This window comes from Urocampus carinirostris, chromosome 13, assembly GCF_059441175.1.
Source record: "Urocampus carinirostris isolate Australia breed hairy pipefish chromosome 13, RoL_Ucar_1.0, whole genome shotgun sequence".
Lineage (NCBI taxonomy): Eukaryota > Metazoa > Chordata > Actinopteri > Syngnathiformes > Syngnathidae > Urocampus > Urocampus carinirostris.
The window spans coordinates 19,391,088-19,411,039 of NC_142361.1; the positions used below are offsets into that span (position 1 = coordinate 19,391,088).

The window sequence follows — 19,952 nt, forward strand, 5'->3', positions numbered from 1 at the left end:
CATAGTATTATGAAGTGGTGTTTTTGTTGTATTTCTGTAAAGGTATTTCCAAAGCAGTATTTTAGTAATATGTTGGTATTTTTGTCGGATTCTCATAGTATTATCTTTGTCATATTTCTTTAGTATTTTTTGTTGTTGACACACAAAAGTGATAATGGCCTTCTGGTTTTGGGAAAGCTTTATGGATATCATGGAATGTTTCACATTAGAAGGCAAGTAAAGAAAACTCTCTGCTAGTGAATTTACATTTGTGAATGTAGAATTTCGCTATGATGATGAGATTGACAATAAAGGTTTCCTTTGGCTTTGAAAACAATCCTTTTCGCAGAGTCTGCAATCGGGAGTGACTGATCCAAATTTTGTCATTTTTTATACTGACCTTGTAATCAGTTTTGCACTATTGTCCTGGGATCGATTCTCCACTACCCGACGTATTCCCCCAAAGCGCTGCTTCCATATGTTGATAGCACAGCCCTTCTCTCTCTCACATAGCACCCTTGGCAACTTTCTAACATTGATGCTTGAGTGTGTGACTGACAGGCTCACTCTTAACACCTCTTCTGACCTTGCCTGCTGCTGTACCCTGCCTTCCAGGCAGAAGAGAGAGCCAGATCTAATTTTCTACCCTTATTAGAAGCTAAAAGTGACAGAGGCGAACAGGAAGCGCAGACGGGTGTGGACGTTTTTTCAACTCAACTTCAACTTTATTGTCAAATATGCTATATGCACAGCAAACAGTTCTGATGAAATTGCTTCCCCTTTTCCGCATGTAAGCATGCAATGAATAATACACAATAGAAGTAACAAATAGCAGCAAGGTAAAAAAAAGTATGCATACACAGGGGCAAGAGTCCTGACCGCCTGATAGAAAAAGCTGTCCTTGAGCCTGCTGGTTCCGGCTCTGAGAATCTGTAGTCTTTACCATGACGGCAGCAGTTTGATATGTGGGGTCACCTGCAATCCTGGTGGTTTTTTTTTAAACTACAGTAAATTGCAATGCCAGGTGTCATTTGTGTGGTAAAGTACTCTGCTACTGTGGCAATATCACGTATTTCCATAAATACATGAAAGAACTTCAACCAAAAATGTTAACATGTTGCTGTTCGAAAACAAAAATCGATAAAAAAAGACTATTAATCAAAGCTAATGAGAGTCATCCGTCCATCCATCCATTACCTGCACCGTTTATTCTCATTAGGTCGTGGGGGCGCTGAAGCCCATCCCAGCTATTTTTGGGCAGTGGGCAGGGGATGCCCTCAACTCGTTGCCAACTCACTCGCTCACTCACACGTAGGGACAATTCAGAGCGCCCAAATAACTTGTCATGTATGTTTTTAGAATATGGGAGGAAACTGGAGTGCCTGGAGAAAACCCACGCAAGTAACTGGATTTAAACCCATGACCTCTGAACTGTGCCAGATAATCACTCACCCACCATGCCGCCTTGTTCTGAAACAGTTGTAAAATAAATGTTTATTTTTATCATTTTTTTATACTGTTGAAGTTTGAAATGATATTCCAAAAAAAAAGGACATTACATTCTAAAATGCCTAGAATCTGTGGGCTGTTTTTATTGTAAATATAAACTAACTAATGGGGGTTGGTTTCAAATATTCAATGATCATGAAAATTAAGCAACACATATCGGTATTGGGTTGGTGTTGATCAACAAAGCCATTAATTTCAGTCGAGCAGATCGATAACAAATCCTCAGTTTCGCCTACCCTTACTGAACAGGAAAGTTTGTCCCAAATCGGCCACCAGTGCACCACGTGACAACCAGCCGGAAATTCCATCTTTTGGCGCCCTCCTCGAGTCAACCGTACCCGGGACGCAGGATTTTCGCCATTTTTCGCACTTCCCTTTGGGTTTTTTGTGAGTTTTGGTCTTTTGCTGTGTCTATCGCTGGTCACGATGTTCTGCGAGAAAGCCGTCGAGTTGGTTCGCGAACTTCAGCGGATGAACGACGGGCAGCTTCCCGCCTTTAACGTGAGGAAAAATATATTTTGGGACATTTGCCTCGGACTACTCTAATTCTTCTGGTTTAAGTCAGATGAGCACAAACGAAATTGATGCAAATATATTAAGCCGAGTGTATTATTTAGCGCCTTGTCGTAGTACAAATGAAGTTCATTCCTTAAAAGAAACATTGCTCTATAATAAGCAAAAGTATAAGATCTAAAATATCGATCCAATCCATCATCTGCTCTGCTTATCCTCAGTAGGGTCGCGGGAGTGTTGGCGCCCATCCCAGCCATCTTCGGGCAGTGGGCAGGGGACACCCTAAAATGGTTGCCAGCCAGTCGCAGGGCACACAGAGACAGACAACTAACTCGCTCATTGACACCTAGCGACAACTCACTTGCTCATTCTCACTTATGGACAATTTGGACCGGCCAATTAACCTGACATGCATGTTTTTGGTATGTGGAAGGAAAGTTGAGTGCCCGGAGGAAAACCCATGCAAGCACGGGGAGAACTGGCAAACTTCACACAGGAAAGTGTGATATCACGACCGTAGAACTGTGCCGCACACGCGCTAGCCACTGCGCCGCCGTGCTGCCGGATCTAAAATATAAATGTGTATTTTTCTGACAGTCGTAGGTTGGGGAATTTATCCATTTTACATCATATGAGCCTCACCTAGAGGGAGCTGACATAATAATCTGCCATCTTGCTTCTATGCGTACCCAAAAAACTAAATACTTTCCTTCAGTCTGGGCGCCAAAAATGGTGCACTTTTGTCATTTTGAGTCTCTGTAGTTTTTCTTTTAGCCCATTTTTTTTAGCATTTTAGCCCTCTATTTTTAGTTGCACAGCACAATACAGTGACATGTACTGGTCAAATACTACACACGGCCCCTTTAAAGTTTTCTTACATGAATGCGAATTGCACGACGTAATCCTTGAAGTTGCATCTACATTGTGTAAGTGGAAGGGCAGATGCCTGAGACTTTTTTTTTTGCTATCATAAAAATATCGCTATAACACTTGTCTTTGTATTGCTCACTTTGATTTTTTGATAATTGCTTCAAAATATCCCTTGTGAAGTTTGACTATTGGTCCGAAGTTACACATGTCAATTTTTATTAGTATTGCTTTTAATTACAAGCGGACTCAAAGGGCTGCATGGACTATTGCAAACTACAGACTATTATAACACCATCTGATCTAAAACTTACATGAGGGCAAGGAAAAACTCAAAAACTTCAACATGAGGAAAATGAAGAAACCTTGAGAAGGGACCACTCATGAGGTCATCCCCTTTCCAGGATGACCGGGCTACAAGGGATGTTGCATTAACAAACAATAAAAAATAAATCTGAAATAAATCAAGTGTAAAATAAAAAGGATCACCAGTGCTGTCAATTAATAGGTGTTTTGCCTCACCTTTGGGTACATAGTTAATAGCGTCACTAACATTTACATACATACATAGATAAAGCCTAAAAATACAACAACACTTTTAAAAAAATGTTTTAAGCAGATGGTTTTTTATGACGATCACATCAATTGTGGTTATTTAAATCCAAGGCAAACAGACCATGTATTAATCAATATATTCATACTTAAAAATAAGATTTTACATGTTGGTTTGAGTGTACAACCTGATAACCATTTGAGATAGCAGTGTCATAGATGCACAGTACAGCTCCACACTAATAGAAACACACAAAGGTCAGTTGAACCATCTAAACCTCACTTATACTGTAGACAAAAATTGTGTTACTTATGTTTTCCATTCGGGCCTTGGTGCTGTGGAATGCTCTTCCCCATGAGATTAGATCTGCAACCTCAGTAGAACTGTTTAAAACACTCTTCTATTCTATAGCATATGAAAAACCTATATTTTATGTTGACAATATCTGTGTATCATTTGTTATTGCAACAGCCGTTGATCCTGTTCATCTTGGAAGGGGGATTACCTCATGTGCGGTCCCCTTCTCAAGGTTTCTTCATTTTCCTCATGTTGAGGTTTTTGAGTTTTTCCTTGCCCTTATGTAGGTTTAAGATCAGGGGATGGTGTCATAATAGTCTATGGTTTGCAATAATCTATGTAGCCCTTTGAGACTCCTTGGGATTCAGGGCTATACAAATAAACTTGACTTGATTTGACATGAAACTGGTCTATATGGGCCAGCTGCTGAAATATATTCTAATTACTAAAATCGAGCCACTGTTTGCCATCCAATTTATTTCTAAAGCAAGAGTGTCAGAAGATGGACACTCATTTTTTGATTTTCCAGCCAATTTTCCTCACTGGGCTTGCGGGAGCCCATCCCAGCAGTCTTCGTGTAGTGGGCTGGGGGCACCCTGGACTGGTTGTCACAGTCACACATACACTAGGGTGGTCCTTAATGGGGGTCGAAAATTTTTTTTTTGAAATATTGGGCTCTGACCCCCCGCATATGTTCTTATATCGATAAAAACACACTGTGTGCAATTTTGAACAATTTGGATAATATTTAGAGGTAGCTCAACGACTTTGAAATTTCCCAAAATGGTAAAATTTTGGCAATTTTCGAGAAAAAACGGAAATCTTAACCCTATGTGTACGGTGTTTTAGAACATCCAATTTCAGTCCATTGCTTATAATTGTAACACAAGAAAAGTTACAAGTAACTTTGTACACTAGGTCTGATATAATGTGCGAAAAATCCTTATTTTTCATACCAAAATTTCAGAGGCCTTGAGCGACCTCTAAATATCCTTTGATTTTGATGAAACTTTGCCTAATTACGTTTTGTATATATTGGAACATATTCAAGGGGTCAGAGCATGAAATTTTAAAAGTCGAAAAATAAGGACCACCCTAACATACACACACACAACCATTCATACCCTCACTCATTCCTATGGACAATTTGGACTCACCACTCGACACCTGTGTGCCCTGAGAAGATCCACTCAGGCACAGGGAGAACATGCAAACCCCACTCTGGGCCCTGGTGGCTGGAATCAAATCCAGGACCTCTAAAATTTGACGCAGACGTACTAACCAGTCATCCACAATCCCGCCCCTTAGTGAACAGTGATTCTGGCAGTACTACTCAAAGTTTAGTCATTATCACTTTGTCATGACCAGCCAAGATCAAATATAAGCAAAGCTCATGGGGCCAAAATTGGTTGCCAAACAAAATTCTCTCTGTCAGTGGGGGCCATAAAACTGGCCACTGAGTGCATAACGGGTGAAGGAAAACAGCCCTGTTGATTTTTGCATAGCTTTGGAGATTCCATCCAGGGATTATCATTGACTTTCTGGCAGAAGTCAGTAAAATATGTCCATTGTGTTTGATTAAAATTTATTTGTACAGGTCTTTGAGTCGCAAATGTTAGAAAAGTGCTATACAGATCAATTTTGACTTACCTTACATACCTTTTTGTGTGTGTGTTCGTGTGTCATGCGTGCAGGAAGATGGTGTTCGGCAAGTGCTGCAGGAGACTGAGGCGCTCTATGAACACAACCAGACAGACGTGTACGTGCTTTGGAACGAGGTTCAGACTCCAGATGGGCAGCCGGTATGAGGAACATACTTCTGTTTACGTTGCAGGAACGAGACCAAAAGTGAGCAAAGGGCTGACTTGCTTCCGTCCATCCGATTGCGTCACTGCTGTCTGCTGAGGAACCAGCGCTGTGTCACTGCCTACCTGTAAGTCGACTGGCGTGATTGAAAAAGTGTGAGGCGGGCTTTCTTACTTGCGTCTTGCCAAGTTGTGCGTTGGGCGCACTCTCGCTTAAAATCTTTTCCCTTGTGTAAACAAGGGCTCGAGTGTTCGTTGCTTTAACAAAGCTTTGAAAGGTAAGCATGGCTTGAAGGTAGGGCTGGGCAATGGATTAATTCAATTTAAAATATTGACAATGCAAATATTTTCTCAAATGTAAAATCGTGGTTAAGAATTTTAATATTTAAATTTAGATTACTCAAAACCTAAAACCTTTGCAACAGTGTATTTTTCTTTGGCTATTTCTTCTAGACCTTTTGAGAGAGTTGTAAATGTTTGACTTCTGTTTCCAGAAGTCTATCAATGATTCTGCACACTTGCGCGTGACAATGGTGCGTAAAAATGAACCATGAGTGGCGTTATGCACGTTTATATTTAGGTGTAATTTGAATACACAGCGTGTATCTGCTCATTATTCTTTTGAGAGTTCATTGGTATACCAATGAGTCAATCAACATGCGAATCAAGCACTATTGGCTAAAGATTTTTTATGCCAGAGTAGGTCATGTTTTTTTTTTTTTTTCAATATATACTATATCTTCTTAAGTTGTCACTGGCCGAGGAGCGGGAAAAAAGCTTACAATTGAGTGGTCGAAAGGTCAGAGGCTAACGGCCGTATTGGAAATCACCTGACGAGTGTTTTTTTAAAGGGGGAATTATGTAGCGAAATTAAAAGATTACAACAAGGATCTTCAAACAATGCAGGAATGCTTTCAGGTGGATTTTTTTCCCCCATCTGTCTGCATTATCGTTGGTTTTTGGAGTAAATATTTTACACTGTTGAATTTACTGGCCGGACCTGGATGTAACGAGTCCGTGTTTGTGGTGAATCCTATAATCAGTTTACAAAAAAAGGGGTATTTGTGAGCTATGCCGGCATTACACTTTTCGAGTATCTTGTTTCAGACTGATAGATATGTTTCGGTGATGAGTACATTTTGAAACGGTCAGTTTATTGAATCTCAATGATACTTTGCATGACATATTGCAATAACTGTTGGTTTCATCAAGAGAGTATTTATCAAGAGAGCGTCCATTCGGTCAAACCTTGTAACCCTATTAATTAGAATTAGAAATGTCTTTACTGCCATTGAAATTGCCATCAATGTTTCAAAATTCTAAGTAAGCCTGTTTTATTCACATTGTACTATACAGATTTCACCACTTGTGGCTTTTATGTTTTTATTGTAAAACCAAATCTGTGGCAATGCCGTTACATCCTTAGCTTTGTTACACATTAAAGGCTTTTTGTCAGGTAAGAGACTTTTAGTTTTTTGTATATTCACTTAACATCGACTTATTAATGTGATTTTGATTCTTTTGAACCTGAGAAGTTTTGATTTTATTATTGTTTACTTGTTTTAGAATGATTTTGTGTGCTGGTTTGTGGTTATTTCTATTGACCATGTTCCATGGTAAAATCAAGATTTGAATTTTCTGTCATATCGTCTAGCCGGAGCTTGAAGTCTTAACCTCAGAGGTATGCTTTTCTTGAATCACTGCTGGCCTCCCAGCAGCACAAATGAACAGTGTGCTTGGAGCAAGGATTACCTCTTCACATAATCAAGAGATCCTATGTAAAAAGTAGTGCGGTGCTGCGTCTCCCCCTCAGGTACGACCGTCTGCTGAGGATCCGAGCTCTGCGCTGGGAATACGGCAGCGTGCTTCCCCCCAATGTGCGGTTCCACATGAGCGCACAAGAGGTGAGTGGGTCACCAGCACCATTTGTGCTGTGTGCCGCCTAGGCTGACCCGTGTTTTCACGTGCACAGCTGCAGTGGTTTGGACGCTACAAAAAGTCCCTAGCGTCCTTCATGCGGTCCCTGGGAGGAGGTGGAGGACTGGACATCACACAAGACATGAGACCGCCTAAGAGTCTCTACATCCAGGTAGGCAAACCTAAAGGATATGCCCAACAGATTTATTTTTCTCAATTAGACCGGTCATGTAGTGTTCCACCCCACAATTATTCTTATATTTTACTAAATACTGTGGTACCGCTACTTACGAATTTGTGACCTCTTTGACTACCGTATTTTCCGCACTATAAGGCGCACCGGGTTATAGGGCGCACCCCGAAAAAATAGTTTTTGGTCCTATATTTGACATACATAAGACGCACCGGATTATAAGGCGCTACAATGGGAACGTCGACAAAACAGTCAGATAGTTCAGTCAAACTTATTACCCCCTTAACATTCCGAAAGCTTGCAAAGAAGCAAATACGTGTCGAGAACACGTGCGGATGCGGTGTTTGTACGATGTCATTCAAATGTATCGTTCCAAATATCATTCGGAAGGTTAAAGTCTTGGGATTCAAGAAATGCCAACCATTCCTTAGTTTCTATTTTTTTTTTCGCTCGCAACATTACTGTGCATATAACAATAAACACTTGGAATTGAGTTTAATTTAAAAATAGACACTCCATTCCATCCATTATCTGCACCGCTGATCACAGAAACATCGAGTTCAGTCTGAAACAAGATACAGGGAAAATATAAAGCCGGAGTAGCTCACCGCAGTTGTTGTGTTCAATAAGTAATAGTAAATCCAGGAGAATAAAATATTTACAAATACAGAATAGTAAAAAATGCTTTCTCTATGCCGTCAACCCAACGTGCTATTCACATTCATCTTTTTTGGCCAATTGCAGGCTTTGTTTTGCCGCTTTAGCCTATGCCAGCCTGTAAATGATAAAACGGATCCGCCCCTTTACCTCCGAATAACTTTAGCCAATAGTGATCGATTCAACTGATGATTGACACATCTTTTTCGGCCAATTGCAGGCTTTGTTTTGGCCCTTAGCCTATGCAAGCCTGTAAATGATAAAAAAGGATCCGCCCCTTGACCTCCGAATAACTTTAGCCAATAGTGATCGATTCAAATGATGATTGACACATTGGTTAGCCAATGAAACGCCGGGATATAAATCCCAGCATACACCGCGGACTACTCGCGTTCGGGGGAAAACCTAGTCGGCGGCTGCTTGGATTAGTTGCAAGACTTTGCGACTTAATATTGATCCATAAATAAGGCTCACTGTATTATAAGGTGCATGGTCAGCTTTTGAAAAAAATAAAGGCTTTTAGGTGCGCCTTATAGTGCAGAAAATACGGCAATTAATATGTAAAGCATTATGTTGAGTGGCTTGCTTTGGTGCCTGTGTTATTCACATGATGTCACTGTTCAAGAAGCCAAAGACATATAAACCTTCCTGTGTGGAGTTTGCATGTTCTCCCCGTGTTTGCGTGGGTTTCCTCCTGGCACTCCGGTTTGTTCCCACATTCAGAAAACATGCCTGTCAGGTCAATGGGCGGTCCAAATTGTCCCTAGGTGTGAATGAGCGAGTGAGTTGTCTGTCTCTGTGTGCCCTGCGACTGGCTGGCAACCAGTTCACGGTGTTCCCTGCCCACTGCCCGAAAATAGTTGGGATGGGCTCCAGCAACCCCGCGACCCTACTGAGGCTAAGCGGTGCAGATAATTGATGGATGGATATTTAGGTTTTAGGTAAAAAAAGAATAAAAACAGTAGAATTTTCTACCATTTTGTATGTTTAAGAAGCGCCATTGACACTTTGGTGGTTTGGCAGGTGCGGTGCGTGAAGGACCACGGTGAGCTGGAGACGGACGACGGGACCCTCGTGCTCCTCAAAAAGAACAGCCAGGTGGGCTTACAAACACGCTTTATCTTCTCTGGTAGAGGTGGCAAGTCAGTGACGTGAGAATTTTCCGCAGCACTTTCTGCCGCGCTGGACGTGCGAGCACTTGATTCGGCAAGGCATTCTGGAGCATGTCATCTCCTGAAGTTGTCCGTCTGCCAGGTGGTTGGACGGACTTAACTTCCACGCAGCAGCAAGGTCATTGCGTAGCCACCAAACTCGTCTCTGGACAAAAGCAGACCACCATAAACAAACAAGCTCACCCTGACCTGGCAAAGATTTGTTTTGGGTAGGGTTGGAATATAGAGGAATATTTGACGCAAGATAATTCGTACATGTTCTATTAGTCTATCTGTAAAATTATACTTTTTTACCCTATTTTGAAACAAGATGGTCAAAAAGAGGACAATTGAACTGGTTAAAATCACTTCTGTCTCTGTGAGAATTTTTTTTAATCATGCAAATATATTTTCTCTCGTGTAAGAAAGAAATTTTCAAAAATAAATACGTATTTTTTCACCCCAAAATAAATTTGTGACCTTAGAATGATTATATAAATAAACATGACTTGATTACTTGTGGAAGTTGAATTTGTAATCCACGAAGTCGCCGCTAGGTGTCACAAGTGGCTTTTCTGTCGCCGTACAGACGCATGAATTCTGCAGACATGACTATTACACTAATTTCACTAGGGCGGTGCAAATCAGATTTACTTTTAGAAAGTGCCTGTCTACATTTATAATTAAGGTGTCATGGAGTCAATTTACGTTACCTCTGGCTCATCAGTTTCATATGTGAAAATTAATGCACTGGTTGTTCCGATTTGGGTGTTACAATAGAATTGCTAGAATAAAAATTCCCATTTTAAAGCATCACTTAAATACGAGGTATGGGAGGAATTCGGAAGAAGTTAAGATACAACTTCACTTAATTTGCAACTGTAGCAGATTGAAGTAGTTTACTGGCTAGTAACTAGTGGTTTGCATGGCATGTGTACTTGAACATAGAGGACTGTCTCCAAAAATGAGATCATTATGCCGTATTGGTTTTCTGTCGTGCAATTCAAAAGGGGAAAAAAGTACATTCTGGATTAATTACAAATCAACTGAAGTGTAGCAAGTCTTGTATTGTTTTTGTATCGCTGATAATGGTGAAAACTCAAATAACCCATGTCAAAATATTAAGATATGAAATAAATATATACTAGTAAGCTGTAAGCCATAATCAGCAAATTAAAATGAAGAAAAGGCTTGCAATATTTCAGTTTAATAATTTTAGACTGACACTTTTTTTTCTTAATTGCATTCAGAAAATAACATAACAGTCTAATTATTTTGAGTCAGTCACGTACTTGCCGTTTTCTAGTTAGTCCTTTTAATTTTATTTTTAAAGTCTTTTGAAGAAAAGTAGCTCACCAATGAATGCATACAGTGGCTTGCAAAACTATTTGGCCTCCTGGAACTTTGTGACCTTTAGCCACATTTTAAACTTCAAACATAAAGACATAAAACAGTAATTTCTTGTGAAGAATCAACAATAAGTGGGACACAATCATGAAGTGGAACATACTTGATTGGATATTTTAAACTTTTTTAACAAATAAACGAAAAAAGGGGGTTTGCAAAATGATTGTCCCTTTACTTTCAGTGCAGCAAACTGTCCAGAAGTTCAGTGAGGGTCTCTGAATGATTCAATGTTGATCTAAATGACTAACGATACTAAATGGAATCCACTTGTGTGTAATCAAGTCTCTGTATAAATGCACCTACACTGTGATAGTCTCAGAAGTCTGTTTAAAGCGCAGAGAGCATCATGAAGAACGAGGAACACAGCAGGCAGGTCCAAAATACGGTTGTGGAGAAGTTTAAAGCTGGATTTGTATACAAAAAGATTTCCAATGCGTTAAACATCCCAAGGAGCACTGTGCAAGCAATAATATTGAAATGGAAGGAGTATCTGATCACTGCAAATCTACCGAGAACAGGCCGTCCCCCTAAACTTTTAGCTCATGCGTGGAGAAAACTGATCAGAGATGCAGCCAAGGGGCCCATGATCACTCTGGATGAACTGCAGAGATGGGAGAATATGTCCATAGGACAACAATCAGCCGTATACTGCACAAATCTGGAAGAGTGGTAAGAAGGAAGCCATTTCTGAAAGATGTCTATAAAAAGTGTTGTTTAAAGTTTGCCGCAAGCCACCTGGGAGACGCATCAAACATGTGAAAGAAGGTGCTCTGGTCAGATGAGACCAAAATCCAACATTTTGGCAACAATGCAAGACGTTATGTTTGGCGTAAAAGCAGCACAGCTCATCACCCTCAACACACCATCCCCACAGTCAAACATGGCTGCATCATGGTTTGGGCCTGCTTTTCTTCAGTAGGGACAGGGAAGATGGTTAAAATTAATGGGAAAATGGATGGAGCCAAATACAGGACCATTCTGGAAGAAAACCTGATGGAGTCTGCAAAAGACCTGAGACTGGGACGGAGATTTGTCTTCCAACAAGACAATGATCCAAAACATAAAGCAAAAGCTACAATGGAATGGTTCACCAAAAACATATCAAGGTGTTAGAATAGCCAAGTCATAGTCCAGACCTCAATCCAATTTTGTTGCACTGCCTCCTTCTGGCCAAATGGCCATTGTGCATACAAAAAAACCCCCACCTGTATCTCTAATATGAGTCTTTTCTATACGCTACGATTCAAATATGTCTGTCCAGATGAGGGGAAATGATGGTTTAAATTCAACATAGACTTGTCCAACGTGTAGTATTGATATAAGGCACCATACAAGATCTGGACATTGTACTCACAGCACCTTAGAAAGGGCAACACTTCTACATGTTAATGTAAACAGATGCTCTTTTTTCATATCATCAATTTTAAATTTGTACCTATCTGGTAAGCACTCATAAGCACTTTCATGTTCTGAAAATAACTGACCAGTGCTGGGTCATTGTGATTTTCTAATAAAATGACTTTTATTTTTATTTATTTATTTATTTTTACTGCTTGACTATCTAACCCTATTTTTCAAAAATTAACCTGGAAATAACATAGTCACAAAATAGCAATAATAAGTTGATATTTTAGAAATTAATACCAGTTCATGGCCTTCATGGACAAAAAAAAATCATGTATAGATAATTATAAGCAATTAAAAGAATAAAATGAGAATATATTTATTAATCTTTGTATTGATTTATATTACAAGAAATACAACAAACTAAATTCCGAGTAATGAGTTTTATAACGCAAATTCAGCAAAAATGTGCAATATTATTAGCTAGCATTCTGGCTATCTTTTTAGGTTTGTAGCTTTCTGTCCTCTTGCCTTTTTCGCTATCTGGTAAGCTATCTACCTAGTTTTTAAAAACATTTCCATGCTATGTATGCAAAATTGTATCCTTTTTGCTAGATATTAGGCTAAACTTTGGCAGCTGTCTGTCAGCTTCATGTCTCAGCTTTCTATCCATCTACTTTTTAGCTTTCTTCTGATCTTGTTTTTAGCTTTCTATCTCCCATTTTTACCTTTGAATCTACCTCATTTTTAGCTTTCTATCCATCTCGTTTTTAGTTTTCTATCAATCATTTTAAAATTTCTGTCGACCTCTTTTTTAACTTTCTATCTGGTTTTTAGCTGTCTCTGTCTTTCTGTCCGTCCGCCCGTCCGTATCTGTGCATCTTGTTTTTACCTTTCTATCTATCTCGTTTTTACCTTACTATCCATCTCGTGTTTGCTTCTCCATCTCTCATCTCATCCATCTTTATCTCTCATCTCATCTACCTCTATCTCTCATCTCATCCACCTCAGCTAGCTTGATATCCATCTGGCTTTCTACTCTTTTTAGCTAGCTATAGAGCTGTTTACCTTTCTAGCTAAATATCAAGCTACCTTTTTAGCTATTTAGCCAAGTTTGTTATTTTAGAATTTCAGATCAAACTGGCTTCTGTTTGCGCTAATTAATGACAGAATGTATCTCTCAGCTTGAAAAAGATTGGACACTGCTGTGTTACGGCCTCCTGGTATCAAAAAAATCTAAAAAAAAATTAAAAAATGCCGGTAATACAATTCATTTTGGTCACTTTAGGTCTCTGTAGCGTCTGTTCTTTGTTGTGCTTTTTAGCAGTCGTTTTCAGTTGCACTACACCGTATGCACTACCAGTTTTAAATGCATTCCCAGAATAGCATGTTATTACTGTTATTACCAATAATTAGAAGAGGTTAAAATAAGCTCAACCACTAAACATCAAGCCAGTTAGAAATCATATTTCCAAGAAAATCACAATGACCCATGTACTACTTAGGCAAACTTAGGGGGCTAACCGCGGGCACCGCTTTGGAGACCCCTGCACAACTCGGAAACGTATACAGCAACATCAAATAATGCACATTGTCCCTTCAAGTTCAAAGGAAGAAGTAAATCTCGGACGCCACGCAAAAAAGAACCCTAAACCAGAAATGTAATTTGAAGGAATTTACTTTGACAAAAGCTTTAAATCATACTGAATAAATAAAACGCAGGCTGCCGAGAGGAAGACGGTTAGCAAACGGTCCTGTCAAGGGCTGCAAATGGCTTTCCGGCTTTTAATGGGAACGTGCAGAAGTCAACGTATAAGCCAGCTGTCAACAGAGTGCTGAAGAATTGGGGAGATTTCCCACTCCTTGCTTCGCTTCCATGACTTCTCCCCTCTGCGGCCTGATCCATCTGCCGCCTGCCTTTTACGATTGGGGACTGAACGCTGCATCTTATCTCGATTCCAATAAAGCATCCGCCCGGCATCCTGCTGCCTACACTGCTAAATACACCTGAGAACAGACCCGAATCCACCTTTACCGGGTCCGTAACTCATTTCTTTTGAAATGGCTTTACTGTGTAAACAAAGCTATGTAAAATCCAGTTGGTTGAAGTAGTTTAAGGACGGAATTGAGCTATTTTATCAAATGTTCTTTGACAGGACTGTGGTACCCAATGGTATTAACGACCCGAAAAAAAGAATTAAAGCAACAAAAGCTGATTAGGTCATGTTGTAATATTGTAACGTGTAAAAGTCGTGATTGTGACTTCTTAGTAATCTTTTTAAAATTTCAGTCATTTATAACCTCTCTACTTATTTAGTCGTAATTAAGTCACTCCAGTGTAGAGAAAATAAGCCCAGCACAAAAATGACTTTCACATTCTTTGTTTCAAGTAACTCAGTGCTTTGGATTGGATGGAAGGACTCTGTCCTCTTTTGAACAGTTCCTGGTTGTACTACTTCCCCAAGTACCATAATGAAATCTGATAACATGAAGTTTTGAATGTAATCAAAACATCCAAGGCATTGTTTTGATGAAATAATGTTCTCCCCGTACATAATTATGTCAATTGGACAAATTTAGTAATTTCAAACACCGTCACCCGATACTGAGAGTATCAGATATTTAAGACCACGCCCATAGAGGCATGATCTGGTCGAGCATCACTGGTCCATATAAAAAGAATTGGCTGCGCGATAGCCGTTCTTTTTTTCTCCGGGCTGCCTGCCTGCCTTGTTGGTCTCGCACCACGGATGCGCCAAGCAAGTATGTAGTGCGAGATGGTGGTAAATAGAATGAAAGGAAGGCCCAAATATTGTTTGATAGACGGGTCGAAACGTGCTCTGGATGTGAAGTCGGTTAATTTAATGGATACAGGGAAGGATGTGAATGCGAAGGATAGTTAAGAATGACTGAAGTAGACAAATATAATGTGGAGGGAGTAAACCAGTGTATGCTGTCATGCCTCTCTGCTGATGAAGGGTTGAATGGCACAGCAACTCACCCCCTTGGGGTGCTGTGGGCTTAATGTTCGGTGTCAGGTTGGGTGGAGTGAAAGGGAATGAATGTTTGGTGAATGTGAGACTGTTCCTGCCTCTACCAACCATCCACTGGGGGATATGGCTTCGGTATACACGGGTGCATGAGTTAAGGGTAGATGATGTCACGAGACAAGACTTGCGCGGCGGAGTTGCTGCCTTCGTTTTTTTTCCAGTCTTTGTTGTGGCTGACAGAATGAAACACTGTAGTAGAGTTTCTGTCAATGTGCTGACACAAATATGAAGGCAGCAAAGCCTTTGGGGTATGCAAATCTTTGTGAAATGAAACTGCATTAGTCATGAAGAAGTTATGAAGAAAATCCCTAGGTAACCCTTTGGTCTTTACAATTGCAGTGTGAAAAGATGCAGGTACTAAGAAAGAAGGAAAACATTGCTTGTGAATTCCATCTGCTCTTTCAAAGTACAATGTGATCAACGAGATTCTAGGTTCCCATTACAAAAGAATGAACAGGAAGACCCTAGCAGAGAGAGAAGTCTTTGATTTGTCTAAAAATTTCAACGCCAGAACACACGGTAGAACCAAACGCGTACTGTTTCACACCACGCTTTATTGCGGAAGCGGAGAAGTTAGGCTCGGGAAAACAAACGCTGGGAATTCGGCGATCGCTGGGCAGGAGAAGCGGGAAGCTCACGAAATCGGAGCGTGGTCGGTGGACAGAAACAAGTCGGGCAGCCAGGAGGGGAGATCGGAACAAGTCAGGTAATTGGAGACGATCGGAAAGCCAGGGACAGGGGGTCGATACAGGATACCAGATACAGGACAGGTTGGGAACAGAACGGGAGCCAGAGTCAAAAATGCTTGCCTTACAAGTGCGGAGGTTCATTGACGGACTGACCAGGAGTGAATGGAAGCGGTGAACTTAAATAGGGGGGGAACCAATCAGGAAACAAGCAGCTGCTTGAGCCAAACGAGCAAACACAGGTGAGGGCAATGGGCAAACATAACAAAAAAGGTGATTGGGAATTAACAAATAAGTAAAAGATTATCCAGAAAATCTGTGTCTTAGAAAAACTCCATTCACAAGACACAATAATTCTACCTCTTTTGGTTGCGTACAAGTTTCTTGATAAAGTGCGCAACAACTGACCAGGATCTAGCTATTATTACCACTCAGGAAGCCATTAATGACTCAGAATTCAGAGTTAAGAGGTGTGGAATTGATGTCAGAGGAGAAATAAAAAACATTAATTGAGTGCACTCGCATCAGGAGGGATATGGGCACAGCATTTCATAGTGATGCCCTTTGCAGTAATATGGTAAACCTGACCATCTGTGTCAACAAACTCAAAATGCTCTTTGGCAGATAAGCCCGAGGTGGTATTCGCCTTGCTCTCGGCCACCTTGCAGAAGACTTGTGAAGACATAAAATTAAGCCAAGTGACATTCACTTGTTTAGCCCTCGATCACAGAATATCTTAAAGGACTGCGTAGGCCACAATTACACCATCTCCTGATCTGAAACCAACATGCGGGCAAGGAAAAACTCAAAACCTTAGCGTGAGGAAAAAAAACCTTTAGAAGGGGCCTCGCGGTAGGTAATCCCCCCTTCCAGGAGGACCAGGCTGCAATAGATTTTGCATTGGGTAACAATAAACACAACATAGGGAACATCAATAAGAATCAAAGGTAATACGTTTGATTGAAATCAACATGTAATAAATAGACAATTCCTACAGTTAGGAACACAAGCTTTGTTACGCCAAGTCAAGTCCCATGTATTGGCATAGCCCTTACGCACAAAATGTCTCAAAGGACTGCACAGGTTATTCTTACACCATCCCCCTGATCTTAAACCAACATGTGGGCAAGGTAAAACTCAAAAACTTAAGCATGAGAAAAATAGGAAACCTTAAGAAGGGGTCTCACAGGTGCCAACTGGTCGATGCAGATGTAGTCATGCTTCAAGTCCGGACACTTGTCCGCTGACTCATCAAAAAAACTGCCTTCTCCCTCGTGTCACCACCAGGTGGACAGTCGGAAAGGACAGGTAAAGAAAAGCATAAGGTGGGCGCAAATCATAAGCTATTGAATTGAAGTGGGTCTTAAGTCTAGATTTTAAAACTTCCACTAAGCTTGCAGTTCTTATCTCAGGAGGCAGAGCATTCCACAGCACCGGGGACCCAATGGAGAGTGCTGTAGAGCCTGCAGACTTCTTTGCTCTTGGAGTCACGAGTTGAACGTCAATTTCCGAGCAAAGAGTCCATGTAGGAACACAGGGGGAAATCAAATCAGAGAGATAAGATGGGGCAAGTCCATGCAAACATCTGTCTGTAATTAAGAGAACCTTAAAGTCACATTTTAAGCAGTTCAGGGTGTCCCCTGCCTACTGCTCGGCTTCACACTAAAGCTAAGAAAATAACAAGATACTTTGCTGATAATGTCAGGACCAGAACGGAGACAGGACCCACTTGCGTTGCGTTTCTCACAAGTTTTATTGGAAGAACGAGAAAGGGTTGCACCCACGATCCGGTGATTGCTGGACGCTGGAAACAGGTTGTTTTGAACGCGGAAGTGGATCTTCCGTGGCGAGCAATGGCGGTGCCGGGAACGGAAAACGGGTCAGAAGAGCAAAATTGTGGTCGGGGTCGGAAGCGAGTCGTAAACCAGGAAAGGAGAGTGGATGTGGTCGGGGACAATAAGAGGTCGAAAGCCGGGACGGGAGAGTAGACGTGGTCAGGATAAAAAAACGGGTCGAAGCCGGGGGGACAGACAGGAGCAAAAAACGGGAGAGGTGGGAGTCAGCGTCGAAAAAGGCTTGTTGTGTTAACTGAGGTTCGCCGACGGACTGACAAAAGAGGACAGACAGGAGTGGGTACAAGTACTTATCGGGAGCCAATCAGAGTCCGAGGCAGGCGCGGATTATTGTTTTCCCTCCAGCTTCGACTGTGATGTGACGCATGACATAGGCTAAGAAATAGTCTATTAGTGACACAATGATCATCTCAAGAAAAACTCCCGTAGCGTTAAAAGCTGAAAGCAACCAAGGAAATGAATGTGTCTGTATTTTCGCATAAAGGCAAAACACACACGAGTTGCTCCCCAAACTCATTCCCAAGGAAGAACCACGGCGGTCTTGGATCTCGGGTTTGCAATCAATATGTAAATAAGACGACAATATGCTAGTGAGAAAGACCAGCATGTATTATTAAGGCCACTGTCGGTTTTATCCGCTCTACAGAATTTTACAGCCTTGCTATAAAGTTCGTCCCACATAACTCTTTTTTTATGAGCAGAGCTGGCCAAAAGATTCCGCGGTGTCCCGCTGATCCAGAGTGCTTTTGTAGAGGAATCACTCCGATTTCCTGCACGAGTTTAGGAAGGTGTCCAAAACCCAACGAAACAGGAAATTACGAGGAATTGTATCATCCGGCATGAACATACTTACCTTGAATGAGTCTTTGTCACAATCAATAGGCAGATAACAAAACTCTTACCTAGCCTTCGAATGTAATTACTGAAGATAAGTTAGCTCATAAGGATGGTACGGCGGCTGGGTGGTTAGCGCGCAGCCCCATGGTGTGGAGGTTCAGGGTTCCAGTCCAGCTACCGCAGCCTCCCCGTGTGGAGTTAAGCATGTACCCCCGTGCCTGCGTGGGTTTCCTCCGGGCACTCCGATTTCCTCCCACATTCCCAAAAACATGCATGTCAGGTTAATTGGCCGGTTCAAATTGTCCCTAGGTGTGAATGAGTGAGTGAGTTGTCTGTCTCGGTGTGCCCTGCGACTGGCTGGGAACCAGTTCAGGGTGTCCACTGCCCGGCTGGGATGGGCTCCAGCATCCCCGCAACCCTACTGAGGATAAGGTGAGGTGCAGATAGTGGATGGAAGTTAGCTCATTGTATATATATATATATATATATATATATATATATATATATATATATATATATATATATATATATGAAATAGGCGGCACATCATCTGAGTGGGTAGCACTTCCGTAGCACAGTTCTGAGATCATGGGATCAAATCCAGCTGCCAGACTTCCTGTGCAGAGTTTGCATGTTCTCCCCGTGCATGTGTGGGTTTCTTATGGACACTCTAGTTTCCTCCCACATTCCACAAACATGCATGTTAGGTTAATTGGCTGGTCCAGGTTGTCCCGAGGTGTTAATGAGCAAGCGAGTGATTTGTCAGTCAGGGTGTGCCTTGCGACTGGTTGGCAACCAGTTCTGGGTGTCCTGTGCCTTCTGCCCGAAGATAGCTGGGATGAGCTCCAGCACCCCTTGACCCAGCTGAGGATAAGCGGTGCAAATAATTGATGGATAGATATATGTAAAATGCAGTAATTAACAAGAACGTTCTCAGTAGCGGTTAGTTGTTGTAACAGCCCTGTCACAGTATGGAAATTCTTTGCCATCTCTTGGAGAAGGTCCTTATGTCCCTCAACTCCAACAGTTTGTCTCTTAGGATAAATTTGCAGGCAAAACTTTGCTTTTGTGGTACTTTGTTTGGTAAGGTTTGATTTAAAAAACACATTTTTGGTGAATAGTGTCATATAACGGTAACCTTTATTTTAAGTTAAAATCAGACATTTTCTCGTAGGAAGCAAAGTGCTGAAGTACACTTTCACAAATGCGATATTATGCAAATCAAGCGCTAACCTTTCGTGCATATCTTTTGTATGGCATTTGTTCATACGGATGATTTTGACTCTATCACACGACCTTTTATCTAATGTTCCACATTAACTTGTGATCATCGC

At 41.2% G+C, this 19,952-nt stretch overlaps 1 protein-coding gene across 1 annotated transcript; it reads left to right on the top strand.

Annotated features, from left to right (window-relative positions):
• The first annotated feature begins 1,727 nt into the window (after positions 1–1,727).
• Positions 1,728–9,961, top strand: gins1 (GINS complex subunit 1 (Psf1 homolog)). Its single transcript, XM_088351214.1, has 7 exons — positions 1,728–1,989; positions 5,413–5,477; positions 5,553–5,651; positions 7,337–7,427; positions 7,496–7,612; positions 9,314–9,388; positions 9,459–9,961. The coding sequence occupies exons 1-7, from the start codon at positions 1,915–1,917 to the stop codon at positions 9,525–9,527; spliced, it is 591 nt and encodes a 196-aa protein (XP_088207340.1). The 5' UTR covers positions 1,728–1,914; the 3' UTR covers positions 9,528–9,961.
• The last annotated feature ends 9,991 nt before the right edge of the window (positions 9,962–19,952 follow it).

What these genes read in the sequence shown, in the direction of transcription:
- gins1 (XM_088351214.1), top strand. Translation starts at nt 1,915, where the DNA reads ATGTTCTGCGAGAAAGCCGTCGAGTTGGTTCGCGAACTTCAGCGGATG. An exon ending in GAACACAACCAGACAGACGT is followed by an intron (nt 5,478 to 5,552) that starts GTACGTGCTTTG and finishes TTTACGTTGCAG; the next exon opens with GAACGAGACCAAAAGTGAGC. An exon ending in CGCTGTGTCACTGCCTACCT is followed by an intron (nt 5,652 to 7,336) that starts GTAAGTCGACTG and finishes TCTCCCCCTCAG; the next exon opens with GTACGACCGTCTGCTGAGGA.